This window comes from Leuciscus leuciscus, assembly GCF_965113295.1.
Source record: "Leuciscus leuciscus genome assembly, chromosome: 4".
Taxonomy (NCBI): Eukaryota; Metazoa; Chordata; class Actinopteri; order Cypriniformes; family Leuciscidae; genus Leuciscus; species Leuciscus leuciscus.
Window position 1 is genome coordinate 48,848,785 of NC_138728.1, and position 15,830 is coordinate 48,864,614.

At 40.3% G+C, this 15,830-nt stretch overlaps 1 protein-coding gene across 1 annotated transcript; it reads right to left on the reverse strand.

Annotated features, from left to right (window-relative positions):
• Positions 1–3,617: 3,617 nt before the first annotated feature.
• Positions 3,618–11,786, reverse strand: LOC309496983 (uncharacterized protein). The gene is made up of 12 exons (XM_082167193.1): positions 9,612–11,786; positions 9,430–9,506; positions 8,947–9,153; positions 8,742–8,863; positions 8,374–8,643; positions 7,946–8,175; positions 6,948–7,264; positions 6,509–6,780; positions 5,366–5,522; positions 4,952–5,162; positions 4,637–4,720; positions 3,618–4,509 (listed from the first exon to the last, which is right to left on the reverse strand). Exons 2-12 carry the CDS (start codon positions 9,502–9,504, stop codon positions 3,788–3,790), a joined length of 2,667 nt encoding a protein of 888 aa, XP_082023319.1. The 5' UTR covers positions 9,505–9,506; positions 9,612–11,786; the 3' UTR covers positions 3,618–3,787.
• Positions 11,787–15,830: the final 4,044 nt, after the last annotated feature.

Below are 15,830 nucleotides of genomic sequence, written 5' to 3' on the forward strand. Positions count from 1 at the left end.
TCCCTAGAGGTGACACCCACCAACCACTGGCAAACTGCCTTAGGCTGTGTGTGAATTTGTATACCAAATCTTTAAAATTCTAACTACATATCACATTTTTCAGCTCAATGTTTTACAAATTATTTACTTCCAAGTGGAAATCCAAAAATTACCCAAGGTGTAAAGTCCTCATCTTGTACACATGCTTTGAAAGAAACATATATTGAATTATTTTAAAGTGATGCCCTACAAATGAGATTGCTAATATCAAAGTCCCTTTAGATCTTTTAGAAACCTGTGAAAACGACCTTACTGAAGCTGCTGACACTATAATAAAAATGTTTTAATACTTTTCCTTTTGGTGGTGCTTTAAGCTCTATTATACTACTTTATGCCAAAGTTACGTGATTTTGTTTTAAGCTTTGTATTCTGTATCCATTTGAAAGTTAAATACACAAAAATAAATCTGTAGTGTGTGGGTATTTCTCTACAGTGCGGCACTTGTTTCAAAAACCATCTGGAATCTGCTACAAAATACACACACAAAACACTTAAAAAATAATTTCTCAATGCCACATATTAGGCACTTTACAACTGACACTCTAGCTACTGTAAATCCCTGGGAATTAAGTGTTTTGTAATAAAACTTGCAAAAACAGCATAACACAGTGAACTTACTAACACATAAATTAAAAGAGAGTGTGTATCATTTGATTCCTTTATCATTTTTTTTGCAATTATTTCTAAAAGCTGAAGAAATCTTTCCTCTCTCTCTTTTGTCTCCCTTTCTCTCTCTCTCTAACTTCTCGGTCTCTTCGTTCATCTCTTTCTCTGGCCTCCTGTTCTAGTCTCTTCTCATGCTCTCGTCGCTCTTTTCTTTCCTCCTTTTCCTCCATCTCTCTCCATCGCCTCTCCTCCCTTTCAATGGCATCTCTTTCTCTTTCAGCTTCCCTCTCCTCCATCTCTCGGATCAGCTCCTCAATCTTTTCTTTTCCTCCCTACTCTTTCAGGCTCTGACCTCACTGAGGATGGAGAGGTAACAGTAACATCCAGGCCAGATGAGGCAATAAGGGTGGGTGGTGTGATGGAGGGTCTTCACTTCACTTTAGCAGCAAAATGGACATGCGGTTGACATATCACACAAGGACAATGATAACACCACTGAGCCACAACAACCTCTGCTCACGGACACAATCTCAGCTGAGCCCTGCCCACAGAGCTCACCACAGACAGACATATTAGAACTGCTCCAAGATTCAGCACCCAAGGACGACTTCCTGGAAAACAGCCAGGGAAGCCAGGACAGCATATCCCAGCCTCCGATAACACCTGAGCAACAGCCCCTTTCACCAGACACTTTTTCCCTCTCGCCAGCAACTCCACTCCTGTGCTTCTCACAGAAAATGGAAGAACTGGTGCATGCTGGAACCAGACTATCCCACTCTTTTGCTGCAAGCCCCCAGATACCAACCAAAAAACGTCAGGCACCTCAAACACCGAAGCCTGTGCGCCGAGCTCGCCCGCCCCCTCCTCCTGTGAGAGCTCTTCGGCCTCTGCCACAACGCCAGGGCCCACACCCTCCTCCATCTGCTCGAGGTGAACCAAAAACAACTGATACCAGCTCTCAGTGATATGTGTCGGGTTCCTGCTATGATAACAGTAACTTTCTCAAATGTTTACAGAACAAGCGGGAACCCAGTGTGCCTGTATCTTTCTCTATTGCTGTTCTATTACAAGATAGAAAGTCTAAGGCCTTCAATAGCCGTACAGCAAACCCAACTAATCTGGTGCCTATTACATGTCAAACTAAGATTGCTGTGGGGACAAAAAGTAAGACTGTTAAGTTAGCACTTTTAAACATTCGCTCACTTAAAAATAAATCACTTCTAGTCAACGACTTAATAACCACAAACAACCTGGACTTTATGTTTCTAAATGAAACCTGGCTAGAAGACAACTGCAGTGCAACAATCCATAATGAAACAGCCCCTCCTAACTTTACTTTTATGAGTGTCTGCAGAGCTGTTAAGAGAGGTGGGGGTCTAGCTGCTCTTTTAAAAGATATTTATCAATGTAAGCAAATATCATTTGGGAACTACACGTCTTTTGAATATATGGGTATTGTATTAAAAGGTGCTCCACGCATTTTACTCATCATTATTTACAGGCCTCCAAAATATTCTCCAGCCTTTGCTGAGGACTTTACAGAACTGTTATCAACAATTACCTCAGAGTTTGACTGTTTTGCCATTGCTGGAGATTTGAACATTCACATAGATAATGCAGAAAACAATATGGCAAAAGAAATCAAAACTGTTTTAAAAACTTTTGATCTGACTCAGCATGTACATGGACCCACACACAATCATGGACACACTCTAGATTTACTTATCAGTAAGGGTCTAAACATTTCATCGATTGTTATTAAGGATGTAGCACTGTCTGATCATTTCTGTATTTTCTTTGATATATTGATCTCTCCTGCCACTGAAGCTAGATCTGAGTCTGTCAAGAAGAGATGCTTAAATGAGAACACTAGTGTACTATTTATGAAGGCTATATCCTTAACACCAAGCATATCTGCTGACTCTGTTGATTTTCTCCTTGATTCTTTTAACTTCTTTTAACTCACACATACAAGGTCTAAACATGCGACAAACTTATTATCAGTAGGCTACAGAATATCTCATTGTTATTATTTATCCAAAAGAGAACTGTTTTGATCAACTCCCAAAAGTTAGAAGTTAAGTGCACTGAAATACCATTCTAATTACTAGTAAAAGTAATACCTTTACAAGAAGCCTATTGCCTATTTCATAAAATAATGATTTGGTTTATTTTTAGATTTCATAAGACCTGGAGGTAAGACCCAACCCTCTCATATACTGTATAAACAGAAACCAATTTTCCATTATAGTCTATGGTAGTCAGTGTCAAATCAACACAATTACTTGGAGATATGTCAAAACTGAGCAATCTTTAAGGAGCATATTATTAAAATGTTCCTACAGTGAAAATAGGTGTTGACTTGTATTGTAACTGTAATTATATTTTTTCACAATATCATAAAAATTATCTGACCCCCCCCCCAAAACTGATATTTTATTCGAACTATGCATTGCCTGGGTTTAAGATGTGTGCAATACAATAAAACGGCACTATTTTGCCCAGCTGTGTGCACTGTGCAGTGCAGTGCACTATTCTAGACTAATGAAAACTAGTGATGCATCATCATGCTCAGCTTTGACTTAAGGTCCATTAAATAATACAAACAATTACACAGAGGGAACTAGGTATGGAAAGCAGTAAGACATGTAATGCCTATTGTACACTGCAGTGGAGTAACATTGACAACCACCTCTAACAAATAGGCTACAAGTTTTCCCAACCAGCAAATAGGCTTAAAACAGCAGCACAATTAACAGAACAGTCAACAGAGTTCATTAAGGTTCCCTGAGGTGACGAGAGATGTGTTGGTCCTAACTTGTATCCTGCCTGCTCAACAGAAACTATTTAATGAAACTATTACGTCCAAATTATTACCAAAGTAAAGTCACAGGCATGAACATTTTTTAATAGGCTATCACAGATGAATGAAGCCGCAGTCAGCCAATTGTAGTAAAGACACCACAGTATGATTCAAATATGACATATTTTATTTATTGTGAACCTAAGTGCTAGTAATAGACAATATTAATGCATGTTAAACATACTAGTAATTATTGTGTTATTATGTTATTGTAATTGTGTGTGTGTGTGTGTGTGTGTGTGTGTGTGCGCGCGTCAGAGTGACTTTATTTATTAACGTTTATTTCTTGCTGTGTTGGCTACCTAAGGACACAGAAGTAGAGACACACTGGGCAAGGGAGTGTGGTGCCAGTCTTCTTGGCAGTGCACCACTCCCCTCTTTCACCTTCCCATAGTTGTGTTCCCTCCAGGCTCTTTTTGGAGGTCTACCAGTGATGAGCGCCCGTCTGCCCCCCAGCGGAGTCTTACGACGGGCAACAGCTGTAGGCTGCACGCCTATTTGTGTGCTCATTTGCAGACCCTTTCTTGCCTGCATTCTGATGTTCCTTGCAGCAGCACTCCTCATCTTCCCAAAGGTAGACAATGCTGAAATCAGGCCGCTGTCAGTAAGAATGGACTCGTAGGATGAGACAAGGGATTGTATTGGGGCTTGGAAGGTCTCATCATTTTGAAGCTTGTCCACAAGGTCATTAAACATTGATCTGAGACGACCTTTGAGATGCTCACGTTGAGATGACGCTTCAGTTCCAGAGCCGTCTTGTGGTGTTCCAGCTTGGGTGCCTTGGGTGGGAGTGGATGTTCCAGCTTGGGTGTCTTGGGTGGGAGTGGATGTTCCAGCTTGGGTGTCTTGGGTGGGAGTGGATGTTCCAGCTTGGGTGCCTTGGGTGGGAGTGGATGTTCCAGCCTGGGTGTCTTGGGTGGGAGTGGATGTTCCAGCTTGGTTGCCTTGGGTGGGAGTGGATGTTCCAGCCTGGGTGCCTATTTCTTGGGTGCCTTGGGTGCCTATTTCACAGAAACACATGTTAATTTCAGATCCTGGCATGTGATTGGAAAAGGATAAAGACGTAAAATACTACAACATATGGCCCACTGTTCTGTTCAATTAGTTGGCCTTCTGAAAAGTACTCACTTGCAATGAGTGGAACTGTTGGGCAGTCTTTCTCCATCTCAAACTGCAAGCCCATAAACCAGCTGTCTGGTACGTCAAGCTTTCCTTTTTGGACAGACAAGATAGGAGATACAAAGAGCCATGATTATACGCAGCATCATAAATCAAGTGCACTGGTGTGGTGTTTTACATGCACAGTCACACACAGGAGAAGTTGAGATTTGAACTGCTGACCCTTCAGGTACAGAACAACCTACCAACTGAGCTACAGTTGCCCCTCTACAAGTAAGCTGCAACAAACAAGCTAATTACCTTTCAGAACAAGCAATCTAATACCTGTGGCCATCTCATAGAAGGACTTCTTTGCCGTGAAGGATGTCACTGGAAGATGGTGGCCTCCCTGCAGCTTGAAGGCCTGCGTTACAGAGTGTTGGTGTTTGCAAAGCGCCCCATTGTTGCCAGCTGGGCAGGTGCACATCCCCATGGAAATGTTCACCAAATAAACGCCTCCTTGTTCACTGGGAACAGTGTAGTTTGATTCATCTTGCTAGAATATGAAAAAAGAGATAGATGTTGAAAATAATATTAGAAAAGGGTTTTTTTGTAAATCACAAAATGATAAGACATTAACGAAAGCTAGAAACAATGGAGGGTATTGAGACACTGAAATACGATCCCTTCATTGCGTTACAAAACCCCTCACTAATGCTTCTAGGTTCTAAACTCACTGGTAGTAAAATGAACACACACCTTGAATATTCTGTCAGGACTGAACAACTGTCTGTTGAACTTGAACTTCCGCTTCACAGTCCTTCCGTTTGCTACATCGAGGAGTCGCCTGATGTAGTATGCCTCCAGTCTGGTGCAAATGAAGTCGACCAGTTGAGTGACATTGTAAGCCTTCAACCTGTAGGGAAGGCAATAGAGAACAGAATGGTTTCGGAATTTGACTTGTATCGACAGAAGAAAATCTGAATCACGAAAAATGAAAAGATAAAAAGCATTTACCATGCCTCCGTTGCTAATTCCAAAACGTCATTTTAGAGTTAGTAACGGAGGTTTGAGCCACTGATAGCAGACTAATGCTGGGGACACACGACTAGCTGACACATTCTCTGACTGTTTTCGTCGACTGCAGCAGATTTTAAACACCGACTTTGAAACACGCGTTTGGGCATGATCAGTCATAAGTATCAAATTACATTCATAACCGGCCTTAAAGTGTGTCCTCGGCTTTATGCAGTTATTAATGCAGTTATTAGAGAGAGATGTTGCAAAGCATGTGCGTCAATATTATTATTTATTTATTAATTCAATTCGTTTTATTTAATTCGTTCATTAATTTAATTCGTTCATTCTTTTTTTTCTATTGACAGATGACAGTAGACTATCCAAATAAATGAAACCCAAAGCTCTTTTAACAAGTAGGCCTATCAATAATTATTTATTTGTTATATTATCTGCAATAAAAATCCGTGCTGCAGGACTATCCATTTATTTAGCCTATATTCAGTTTAATTTTCTATTGATTATAGATAGGACTATATAGCCTACTTTATTTATTAAAATTAAACTGCATGTTTCCATTGATTTTGAAGCTAGACATTGAAAATTGCAGATCAAGCGCATGGGGCTAAATGTTTTTTCTTTTTATGAATTGTATCCTATTTTCCGTTATTACAGTTGACTACGGCGAAGTGATATGGAACTGTAATGCGGTCGAGACCTGCCTGGAACTACTTTAGCCGTGCGTTTCCCTGAAAATAATGCACACCTTAGAACGTTCGTCAACCAATCAGATTCAAGCATTCAACGGCCCTGTTGCAAGTAATGGTGTGTGTGTGTGTGTGACCTTCAATAAAGTTTTAAAGTTTTATACATTTTTATCCCTACCTGTGGAAGATGCTGTCTTTCAAGACCCTCATGGCACTTTCAACAAAATTATTTGTGTCATTGCCCCGCGTTGGAAGGCCCGTGCGTAGACAGATAGCCCAGTCCTTGCGTTGGGCAAACACTGCCGTCAAATGGTCCCGGTACTGTTGGTGCTTCAGCACCGCTGGGTCCTGGAGAGCCTGGTGGTAGGAGGCCTCCAGCTCCTCTGGTGACATGTCATACACCATTTTTTTGAAGATATCCAGCAGCCACTGCCGGTCCCCCTTCGGCACCTGTGATGAAAATATTAGATCAAGTGTCTTCATACATTCTAGTAAGACAGTTTATTTAACACATTCAAGCAAAGATATTTGCTGAGAGAACAGTTGGGGATTTTAAACCAATGTTAGAATTTAAACTGACTAAATATAATAAAACAATATGAATTTCTCTGACAAACCCCATGGTGACTGTCCCAGAGCCATCTCCACATGGCCTGGAGCACGTGAAAGACACAAAGGAGGGAAGTGGTCTGCGGAAACACATTCTGCAGTGCCTGTCGCAGGGCTTTGCAGTCATCGGTCATGACAACTTTTGGCCCTAGCACTCCTCTTCCATAAAAAGCATCCCCTGGTAGTATAGACTGCAGCAACTTGAGTCCCGGTGCAATGGTGTTTTGGGACTCAGATGTTGTGACTATGACTCCCAGTGGCAACCCACCTGCAGCCGAATGGGTTAGCAGGAGGAATATTCGGCTATTCATTCGGTCGCAGTTTCCTGACAGAAAAGAACAAATGTTATTTAGCTATACAAGTTTTTAAAGTCAAATTAATGTTTTTAAAAAAGAAGGGATTGTGGAGAATAAAGAAAAAAATAAAACAAAAATCTTCAGTCCCACAATGTGTTAGGGTCCTCTGAAAATGAGATCCAAAATGATTTTTCAGACTGGTGAGGTCTGCTGTCAAGAGCCTATGATGGGTACATGGAATATGTATATACCTATTTATACCATGGTCTGGGTGAATACTCGATTCTGATTGGCTGCAGGGTGTCCGTTAAAAAGTGATAGAGGACACCTAAATAAACCGTCAGGCGTAACCAAGGAAACCAAGTTATTGTTTGTAACTTGTAACTTTAGATTTCGATTGTAAAACTAATTAAAATATAAACTAATGTTTTAAAAATGTGTTATTTGGCAAGTGACCATGGTATAAGCGGGTTAATGCCCTTCGAGGTGTCTATTGTCAGGTGTTAATCGACTTCGGCGGAGGCAACCGTCCTCCGCTGCGCGTTGGATGGTTCACGCCTCGCCGTCGTCCATTAATACCTGACAATGGACACCTCGTTGGGCATTAACCCTTACTTAACTAGTAACACAAGAGAGGTTATCTCAACATGAAACAGACAAAAACATACATAAAACATAACCCTGCTACCATTGTTGCCTTCAGGACAAACCTGATGAATCCATAAAAAGCATTTCTCCACTGTGTCTCTCCAGTCTGTGTATCCTCTTCATGACTGGAGTGCACAAAGCGATGACTGTTTGTCCGTCAGCGGTGGACTCCATCCGCCCACATGTTTCACACTGTTCCTTGTTGTAAACCTCCAGACGTTCCTGGAGGTTTTCAAGCATGGCATCCCCAGATGAAGCTCCATACTCCCGCTTAAAAATGGAGTAGTATAATCTGTAGAGGCAATAAATAACAAACATTTCTAGTGGGGACAGAGTATAGCAAAGCCTTATTTAACAGCTCCTCAACTGTCAATGTGTTATGGTTATAGCTGCACGTGTGTTCAAAATCGAGACAACTACATTTCCTACCACTGTGTACCACTGCTATTCACCAGATCTTTGTTTTTGAATAAGCAAATAAGACACTGACCGGTAGCAGAATTGGACATCAGGACAAATGGACCTATCTGCAGAGGCATACACATATGAATCACTCTTCTCCTCCTGGAGGTCATATTTCAGGGTGTTTAGGGCTGAGGAGGGTGAGTGCCCACTCTGAAAAAGTTTCTCCAGCTTCTCCACGGTCTCTCTGGCCACATCCCGATGCTGTAAGGCCTCGGAACAGCCAAGGCGGTGGTTGTGGTGATGTTTGATGGTCACATGCAACAATAAACCCTCCTGAATATGAGTATCACTACATCTATAAAATATGAAAAGGAAACATGAGCATGCAACCTGGATTAAACAGTATGTAATGTTAATCTCTAAATTATTGTTCTGTTACGTGTAATAGCCTACCTGGACTTCCTGTTCTGGCTATGCCTGTGCTTTTTCAGCACAAGGTAGAGCACAGCAGGACAGTGTGTGTGTTTTTTTGAGGAGCCCGTCTGCCTTGTATTGTGCTGGCATTTCATGTCAACCTTTGAACATAGAAATGCTTCATTGAAGCTCTGACTATTTAAACAATTACAAAAAGAAAAAACATGCCTATTGTACATCTTACTCGGTAGCTGTTTCGCCGAACCGTATCCTCGGTAATAGGATAGGTTTTGCCCACTCTCAAGGTCACTCTTGAGGACTGTTGAAAGTCCTCCAACCAGGCCTCTGCCTCCTCTCTGGTGGCAAGTTGAAGTTTTATACAGGCTGTAAAACCCATCTCCAATGGTGTGTAGGTGCAAATTAAATGGCAGTGCCCCTCAGGCATAAGTTGCTGTTTAAATAAATGAAATATAATGTTAGTAAATCAACCATATTATTTCAAAAGGCAAACTTACAATTATCTCTTTACTTGCATTGTAGTAGAAAAAAGTACAGGTCACAGATAATTTGTAGAGATTAGAACCTATCAACACAACGAACAACAAACCCTTACTGTAAGCCTAACCTTAACCATTCAAATTCAATAGCCTACCTCTAGATACCTGCTCTAAAACCATTTATTACTGGAGCTGTGCTCCCTGTCTGTTCATTTATACCTAATCCTAACCTCAAGATGATCCGGTATGATGTTCTCCAAGTTCTCCTTTGCACAAATATGACACCAGCGACACTTAACTTTCATGGCTACACACACACACACACACACACACACACACACACACACACACAATTACTAGTAATGTTTAACATACAGTTAATGTTGATGCACTAATATTGTGTATTCCTTACCTTGAAATGGCTAATATGCTGGCCTCAGGGTTTCGGAAAGAGATTGTTTCTATAGACGATGGGACGAATAAGCACATTAGCATGACACAAAACTGCTAGCTATAGAAGATGGGACGAATAAGCACATTGGCACATTGGCATGACACAGTGGCCCTTAACCACCACATTTCTGTGTGGCTATAAGTTACTGTACAGTAGATTTACCCTCAGTGTTTGCCTCATCTAGTCTCTAGTCTCTAGTCTCTCTCTCTCTCTCTCTCTCACACACACCTCTGCACCACCCACTACCACCTCTCTCTCAGCATCTCTCATCATCACAAAACTCGCTCAAACATCTAGGACTAATCTAAACACGATCTAAACAGGCTATGAAAATGTGAACTTGGAATATAAATCTGACGGCACGCACTTATCACACTGTTTACTTACATAATTCACTTCTGTTGGCGGTAAAGATGATCAGAGATGACGTTTCACGGCCAAATCAAATAACCAATCGGAGGAGAGCCCTTCTAGCCAATCAGAGGCGAAAAGGGCGGGACCTTCCCCTACCATCCTGTGAAAAAAAATATCGCCGCCCGCGATGCTCGTGCAGTTGACATCCGGCAAACTACTTCTTCACTGCTGTTTCCCGGTGGTTTAGAGGTAAATTACTCCGAGTCGCCCCCTGTCGTTTCAAAGAATAACACAACGGCGCGCGCGTCAAGTATAAATGCCTCGTCCGTCTGGAGAGGTGCGCGCGCGGTCTGTGGTGACTCGCGCTCTTGCGGCTGCGTCGAGTATAAACAAGGCTTGAGTGATGTAGAATAGAATGACTGCTGCGCTTGACAGGGAGCCCCGGCCGCGCGCGCGAACTCACCGTCTTCAAATAACACGAGCGCTGTGTTGCTCTCTCTCTCTCCCTAATGCATATTAACCAAAATCATTAGACACGATAGAAAAAGGGCGGAAGACCAAAGTTTCACGTGGAGCATTCGGAGATTTTTTTTCTCCTGAATTACCGCGGAGTGTGAATTGTGGTAAAAAATATACTGCTAGGATAATCACACGCTTGCCGTAGGCTACACGTCTACTAATGACACGTCCGATTCGCGAACTAATGACTCATTTGAACCGATTCACTTTAATGAATGGTTAAAACAACTGATCTGTCCAACACTGAACTCACGAGACGTCTGGGTGTATAACAAATCGGTAACACTTTACAATAATGTTCCACTTATTAAATTCTAGTTAAGTACATTAGTATTTTTATTTTTTTAAGATAAAGGTGAGTGGCAGAGTGGTATGTTGTTGTTATTTTTATGTGAATGAAGAATTAAAAGATGCACTTTTTTCAGTAAGCTAGGACTATGTGTTTTCAACATAAATGTTCAATTCTGTTGGTTCAGGAAGGACACCATGACAGGCTGCTGGCTCCCACTGTTCATTTTTATTTATTTTTTGTTGGAAAAGCACTCTCTGTATTAGCTTAAAGCCCTCAAGTTTACATTGGTTACTGTATTCTTTCAATTGCTCTAAACAAGTATTTTGGGTGACCTTTTTATTGAATGCCAGACATCAAGTTGTTGTTAATTTCATCTGAAAGAAGAACTTTTTTCAGTAAGCTAGGCCCTATGTGTTCAGTAAGCTTGTTTCAGTAAACTATGTGTTTTCAAGGCTTTAAGGTTTTACTGAATGCTACCTCTGACTACGAATGTATTACTATGCACTTGTATAGTCTTTTATTTTGGTAAAAATACTTTGAGTTCTGGCTTCAAAATTATGTGAAAATAGTCTTGCTTTATCGTTCGCATAAAACAATACATTGATTTAAATGGTGTAAAACAGGTTTTGCTTGGAAAGCCAATATGCGAGGGGGGCGTGAACGAGGAGTGGTTTACACCTGAGAATACAATGTCCCACCCACTCTGCATAATGAGCCATTCATTCAGGTGTGACACTGACTGAGCCACAATGCAAGGACAAAAGATATATTTAGAAGAAGACTTATATTGACCATTTAAGATTTTGCTCACATCTATCTTGTAAATATGTTTTGCTATTTTATTAAAAAGGTTACAATTACAACAATAATTACAATTTCAACAATATTTCAGGTGTACTCTTTCTTTGTAAAAAAATTATTATAGGCCTACATTTTATCATATGTATTCATTAGTTTGAATATAGCCAACACTGGAACAGCTAACATCTTAGTTGATGACTTTATTTTTGACAAAAATTGTATTTTATATATATATATATATATATATATATATACACACATGTACATATACATATACATATATAGGCCTATATATAACATATGAGCAGAAATTGCTAAACAAAAGCTTATTTGATGTGGCAGTATATTCTACATTAAAAACTGTACCCAAATCTAGTCAACAAAATGTTGTCTTTCATATTTCGCCTGACTGTAACGTTGTTTTTATGAAATATTAGGGCATATAAATGTTAATTTGCAGTTTAATACGTTGCTTATACAAATAGCCTACATTTTATTTCAACATATTTCAGTCGATTTTTACTCATCTCAGTATAGCAATACAGTTTGCTAAAACATCATCATTCAATCACACACAGAAACGCGATTTAAATTTAAACTATCTTTTTGCGACTGCGAGCTGTGGTAGGCTAAACAGCGCGCATCTCTGCAGTTCATTCATTCAGAAACGCGATTCACTTGAGAAGGAAAAAAAAACGTACTACGGTATTCCTCAGCTCAGTCGGATCCTTTCTCCTCGAAATACCCGCACTTCTGAGGTACATTTTCCATTATTATTATTCCTCACAGCGCTGCGAGACGGTGTAAACAAGTAATGATCTGAATAAACTTGTGTTTTCTCGAGCTGATATGTAGTCCAGGCAAAGTAGCGTTTTACGACAGACTAATTGTAAAATAATTTTTTTCAGCATAGATGTTTTCTATGAGGTGTCCAGAACAACATACTAAAAGTCCTAAGAAATCCTAGTTGAGGAAATACGTTAAATTCTCATCAATCCGAGATGTGTGCCAATAAGGCCAGGCAACAATACACCCCAATGGGGCTATTTTTTTCCTTTACTCCTATCAAAATGAAACTTTACACAATGAAAGTACCCATGAAAAGTAAAATTTTTTGTATTACAAGTTTCTTTGAAAATGAATTTGAATATGCAAATGAGCTATACACTAATCGAATATGCCAAAAATACACCCAAATAAGCTTAATTTTTTTCTTTACTCCTAACACAATAAAATTTTACATAGTAAAAGTATACATGCAAAGTAACTTTTTTTGTATTACAAGTTTCTTTTGAAATGAATTAGAATATGCACATGAGGGCCACACCTATTGAATATGTCCTAATTTGCATAGGCAGAAACACCATTCATATGTATGACAAATACATCGTCCCAATATTCATCCAATCATCCTACTGCCAATGGGTGATGGCAATGCTGCTTTTAGACTGGCCTCTAACCTGAAAACTGCCTGGCTTGGTAGTACCTTCCAGGGGTATAACCCAGGGGGGTAATCGAGGTCTCGATTTCCGTACCACACCCGGCGGCCGCCATTGGCTATCAAGCCTTCACCTGCTGTTAGCATTCCATTGACTCCCATTCATTTTGGCGTCACTTTGACAGCAAATAACTTTACATCTAAGGCGTTTAAAGACTCTATTTGTCCATTGTTTATTTCTAAAGAAACACGACAATGTATAAAATGCTCCATTACCTTGTATCTTACGTTATGGCCCCGTAGAAGCAGTTTTTGTAAAAATAGGCTAACGATTGCGTCATAACCACGCGTCTCTCTGGAAATTACCGTAGAGACAGGAGGAGAAGCTTGCAGTCAATCGGGTGGACGTTGAGGCATAAAGTCAAGGGAGATGCTCCTGCTCCTAGCTCATGGACAGCTCCTACTCACGCTCTCTGTCTCTGCAAGTTTCGGAAGGGAATGATTCAGATTTCTCTTGGCACAGCTCCTAGAAGACTTACAACTGTCAGACGGGTTGCTCACGTCACATCCACGTCGTCAAGCTCAGTTTGAGTCTGCGCAGTACGCTCAGCCATCAGGAAATTAGTGCTTCTAATTTGCTTCACTCTTCTCCGTTGAAACCTATGGGATCGCTGTGTCCAGTTTATATACTGTCTATGGTATAACCCCCGGCAGTATAGTCTTCAGGGTCACGGAGGCACACAAGCCTCCCCACCACGACAAGGTAGCAACAACAGGGGAGGTTTCTTTCTGGTGTTTTTTATTTTATTTAAGATTTTTTTTTGTTTTTCTTTAACTAACTAGATATTGCTGTTGCTAGCTTCTCATAACAAAGCAAAGCTACTTTACAAACGGTGGAAGTCTGATGTGTCAGACTGCCTGGTCTGAAATACTTGCTAACTACAAAAAGAGAAGCAGTTTTGGTGTCTGGCAAAATTATTGTAAAGAGCTGGAATGTCTGGAAATACTGCTCATTTTTGTTTTCTTTCTTCCTCTGTGCAGATAAACACTTGATGGCTGTTGCATATGGAGAGCCTTTCTGTGTTCTGGCAAAAGACATTGAAACCATGTGCGAACCAAAGGGCCATTATCACCTAACACCTTTTCTGGAGTGTCTGCAATTCCACTGTACACTGCAGCTGACTGACAGAATCGTTCTGTGTATTCACAAACAGTTTCACCCTTCTTCTGTACACAATTAGTAATTTTCGACCAATCCACTTTCGGTCCAACAATGTCCGTTAACACTCTCAAAACTCCATCTCTCAATTCATCTTTTCTGGCATTTTGAAACTTAGAATTGTTTACAGCACTTTCAAAATCATTGAATTCTGACTCAGTCAAGATCTGTGATAGTAGCTGAGTGACTTCAGCTAGAGTCATATCGTAGAGCCGCATCTTTTTGGACAATTCTCTCCTAAACTCAGAAAAATTTCTTTGCACTGATGGCAAACTTTCAGCAATTCTCTCAATATCTTTAGGATCTAAAGATGTTTTGACTGCGTGAGGCTGCAACATGGGGGTTGCAAATGAAACTGTATTAACACCTTTTCCCTGAGGCTTTTGTCTAGCTACGCACACTTCAACTGCATTTACATCTGCATTGACATTGTCCTCTATTCTATCAAAAGACTGTAAATCAGGATAGCTTTCATCTGACTGTTGGTCTTCTAAATCACATTTGGTTGAGGCTTTGTTATGGCCCACCTTTGTCTTGAGACAGGACATGTGGGTCTGCAATTGTTTGTTCTGATCGTTTAACTTAGCAATACACAGAGCTTGTTCTTGTGCAATGGATAAGCTAAATTCTCTGTGACAACAGATAATGCCTTTCACATTTTTCTTCCTGATACATGCACCCAACACTTTCTTGCAATCTTCAATTGACCATACTTTGTCTGAATCAATGTCAAATTTCTTTGTTAAATTCAATCTGACTTTCTCAGTCACGATTGTGTCCATGTGCTCTGATAACAAAGACTTAAACTCATTGTCTGTCCACAACGGTGTAGCTCGTCTAGTACTTTTCCTAAACATTTTGTGAATTTCTATGTTACCACACAAACAAACACTAAAACTTCTCTCTACTGTCTTACAAACAGAGGGTACAATCTTGTTAACACAGCTTAACTATTGTTAACTTTCCAAATTACCACACTTCTCTAGCAAGAGCATACATACAATATTAACATGTAACTGTTAATCTTCCCTGCCAACAACAGAGGATAAATTTCATCTCTAAAAGAAAAACTTTTTTAGAGGCTTATCTTTAGTCAACCAAACTCTACAGCTGTTTGTTAACTTCTTCTCTGAACGGTGCAGAGGAAAAACACATTTGTACTGGTCTGCATTGGTTCTTTGAATGGAGTGAAACTCACCGAATCGTTGGTTGTACAGAAAATTTTTGTCTGGAACTCAGTCAGCTTTGTTGAGATCTTTGAGCTTGAAGTTTCAAGATTCAGCCTGGAACTCAATCAGGCATTGAGATCTTTTTGGAGCTTGAAGTTTTCAATCTGGAGGAAGCTGGAAAGATTCAGTCTGGCAATCTTTGTCAGATCTTTTGTTGAGCTTGAAGTTTCAAGATTCAGTTCTTTGAGCTTAAAATTCTTTGAGTTTCCTTTGTCTCCATCCGGGTCACGGCACCAAGTTGTTGTAAACTTAGAATCGAAAGACCAGGAGACTTGGTTGTTTCTTCAGCAGGATTCTTTATTGAGAACACGAGCTGTCGGTAGCT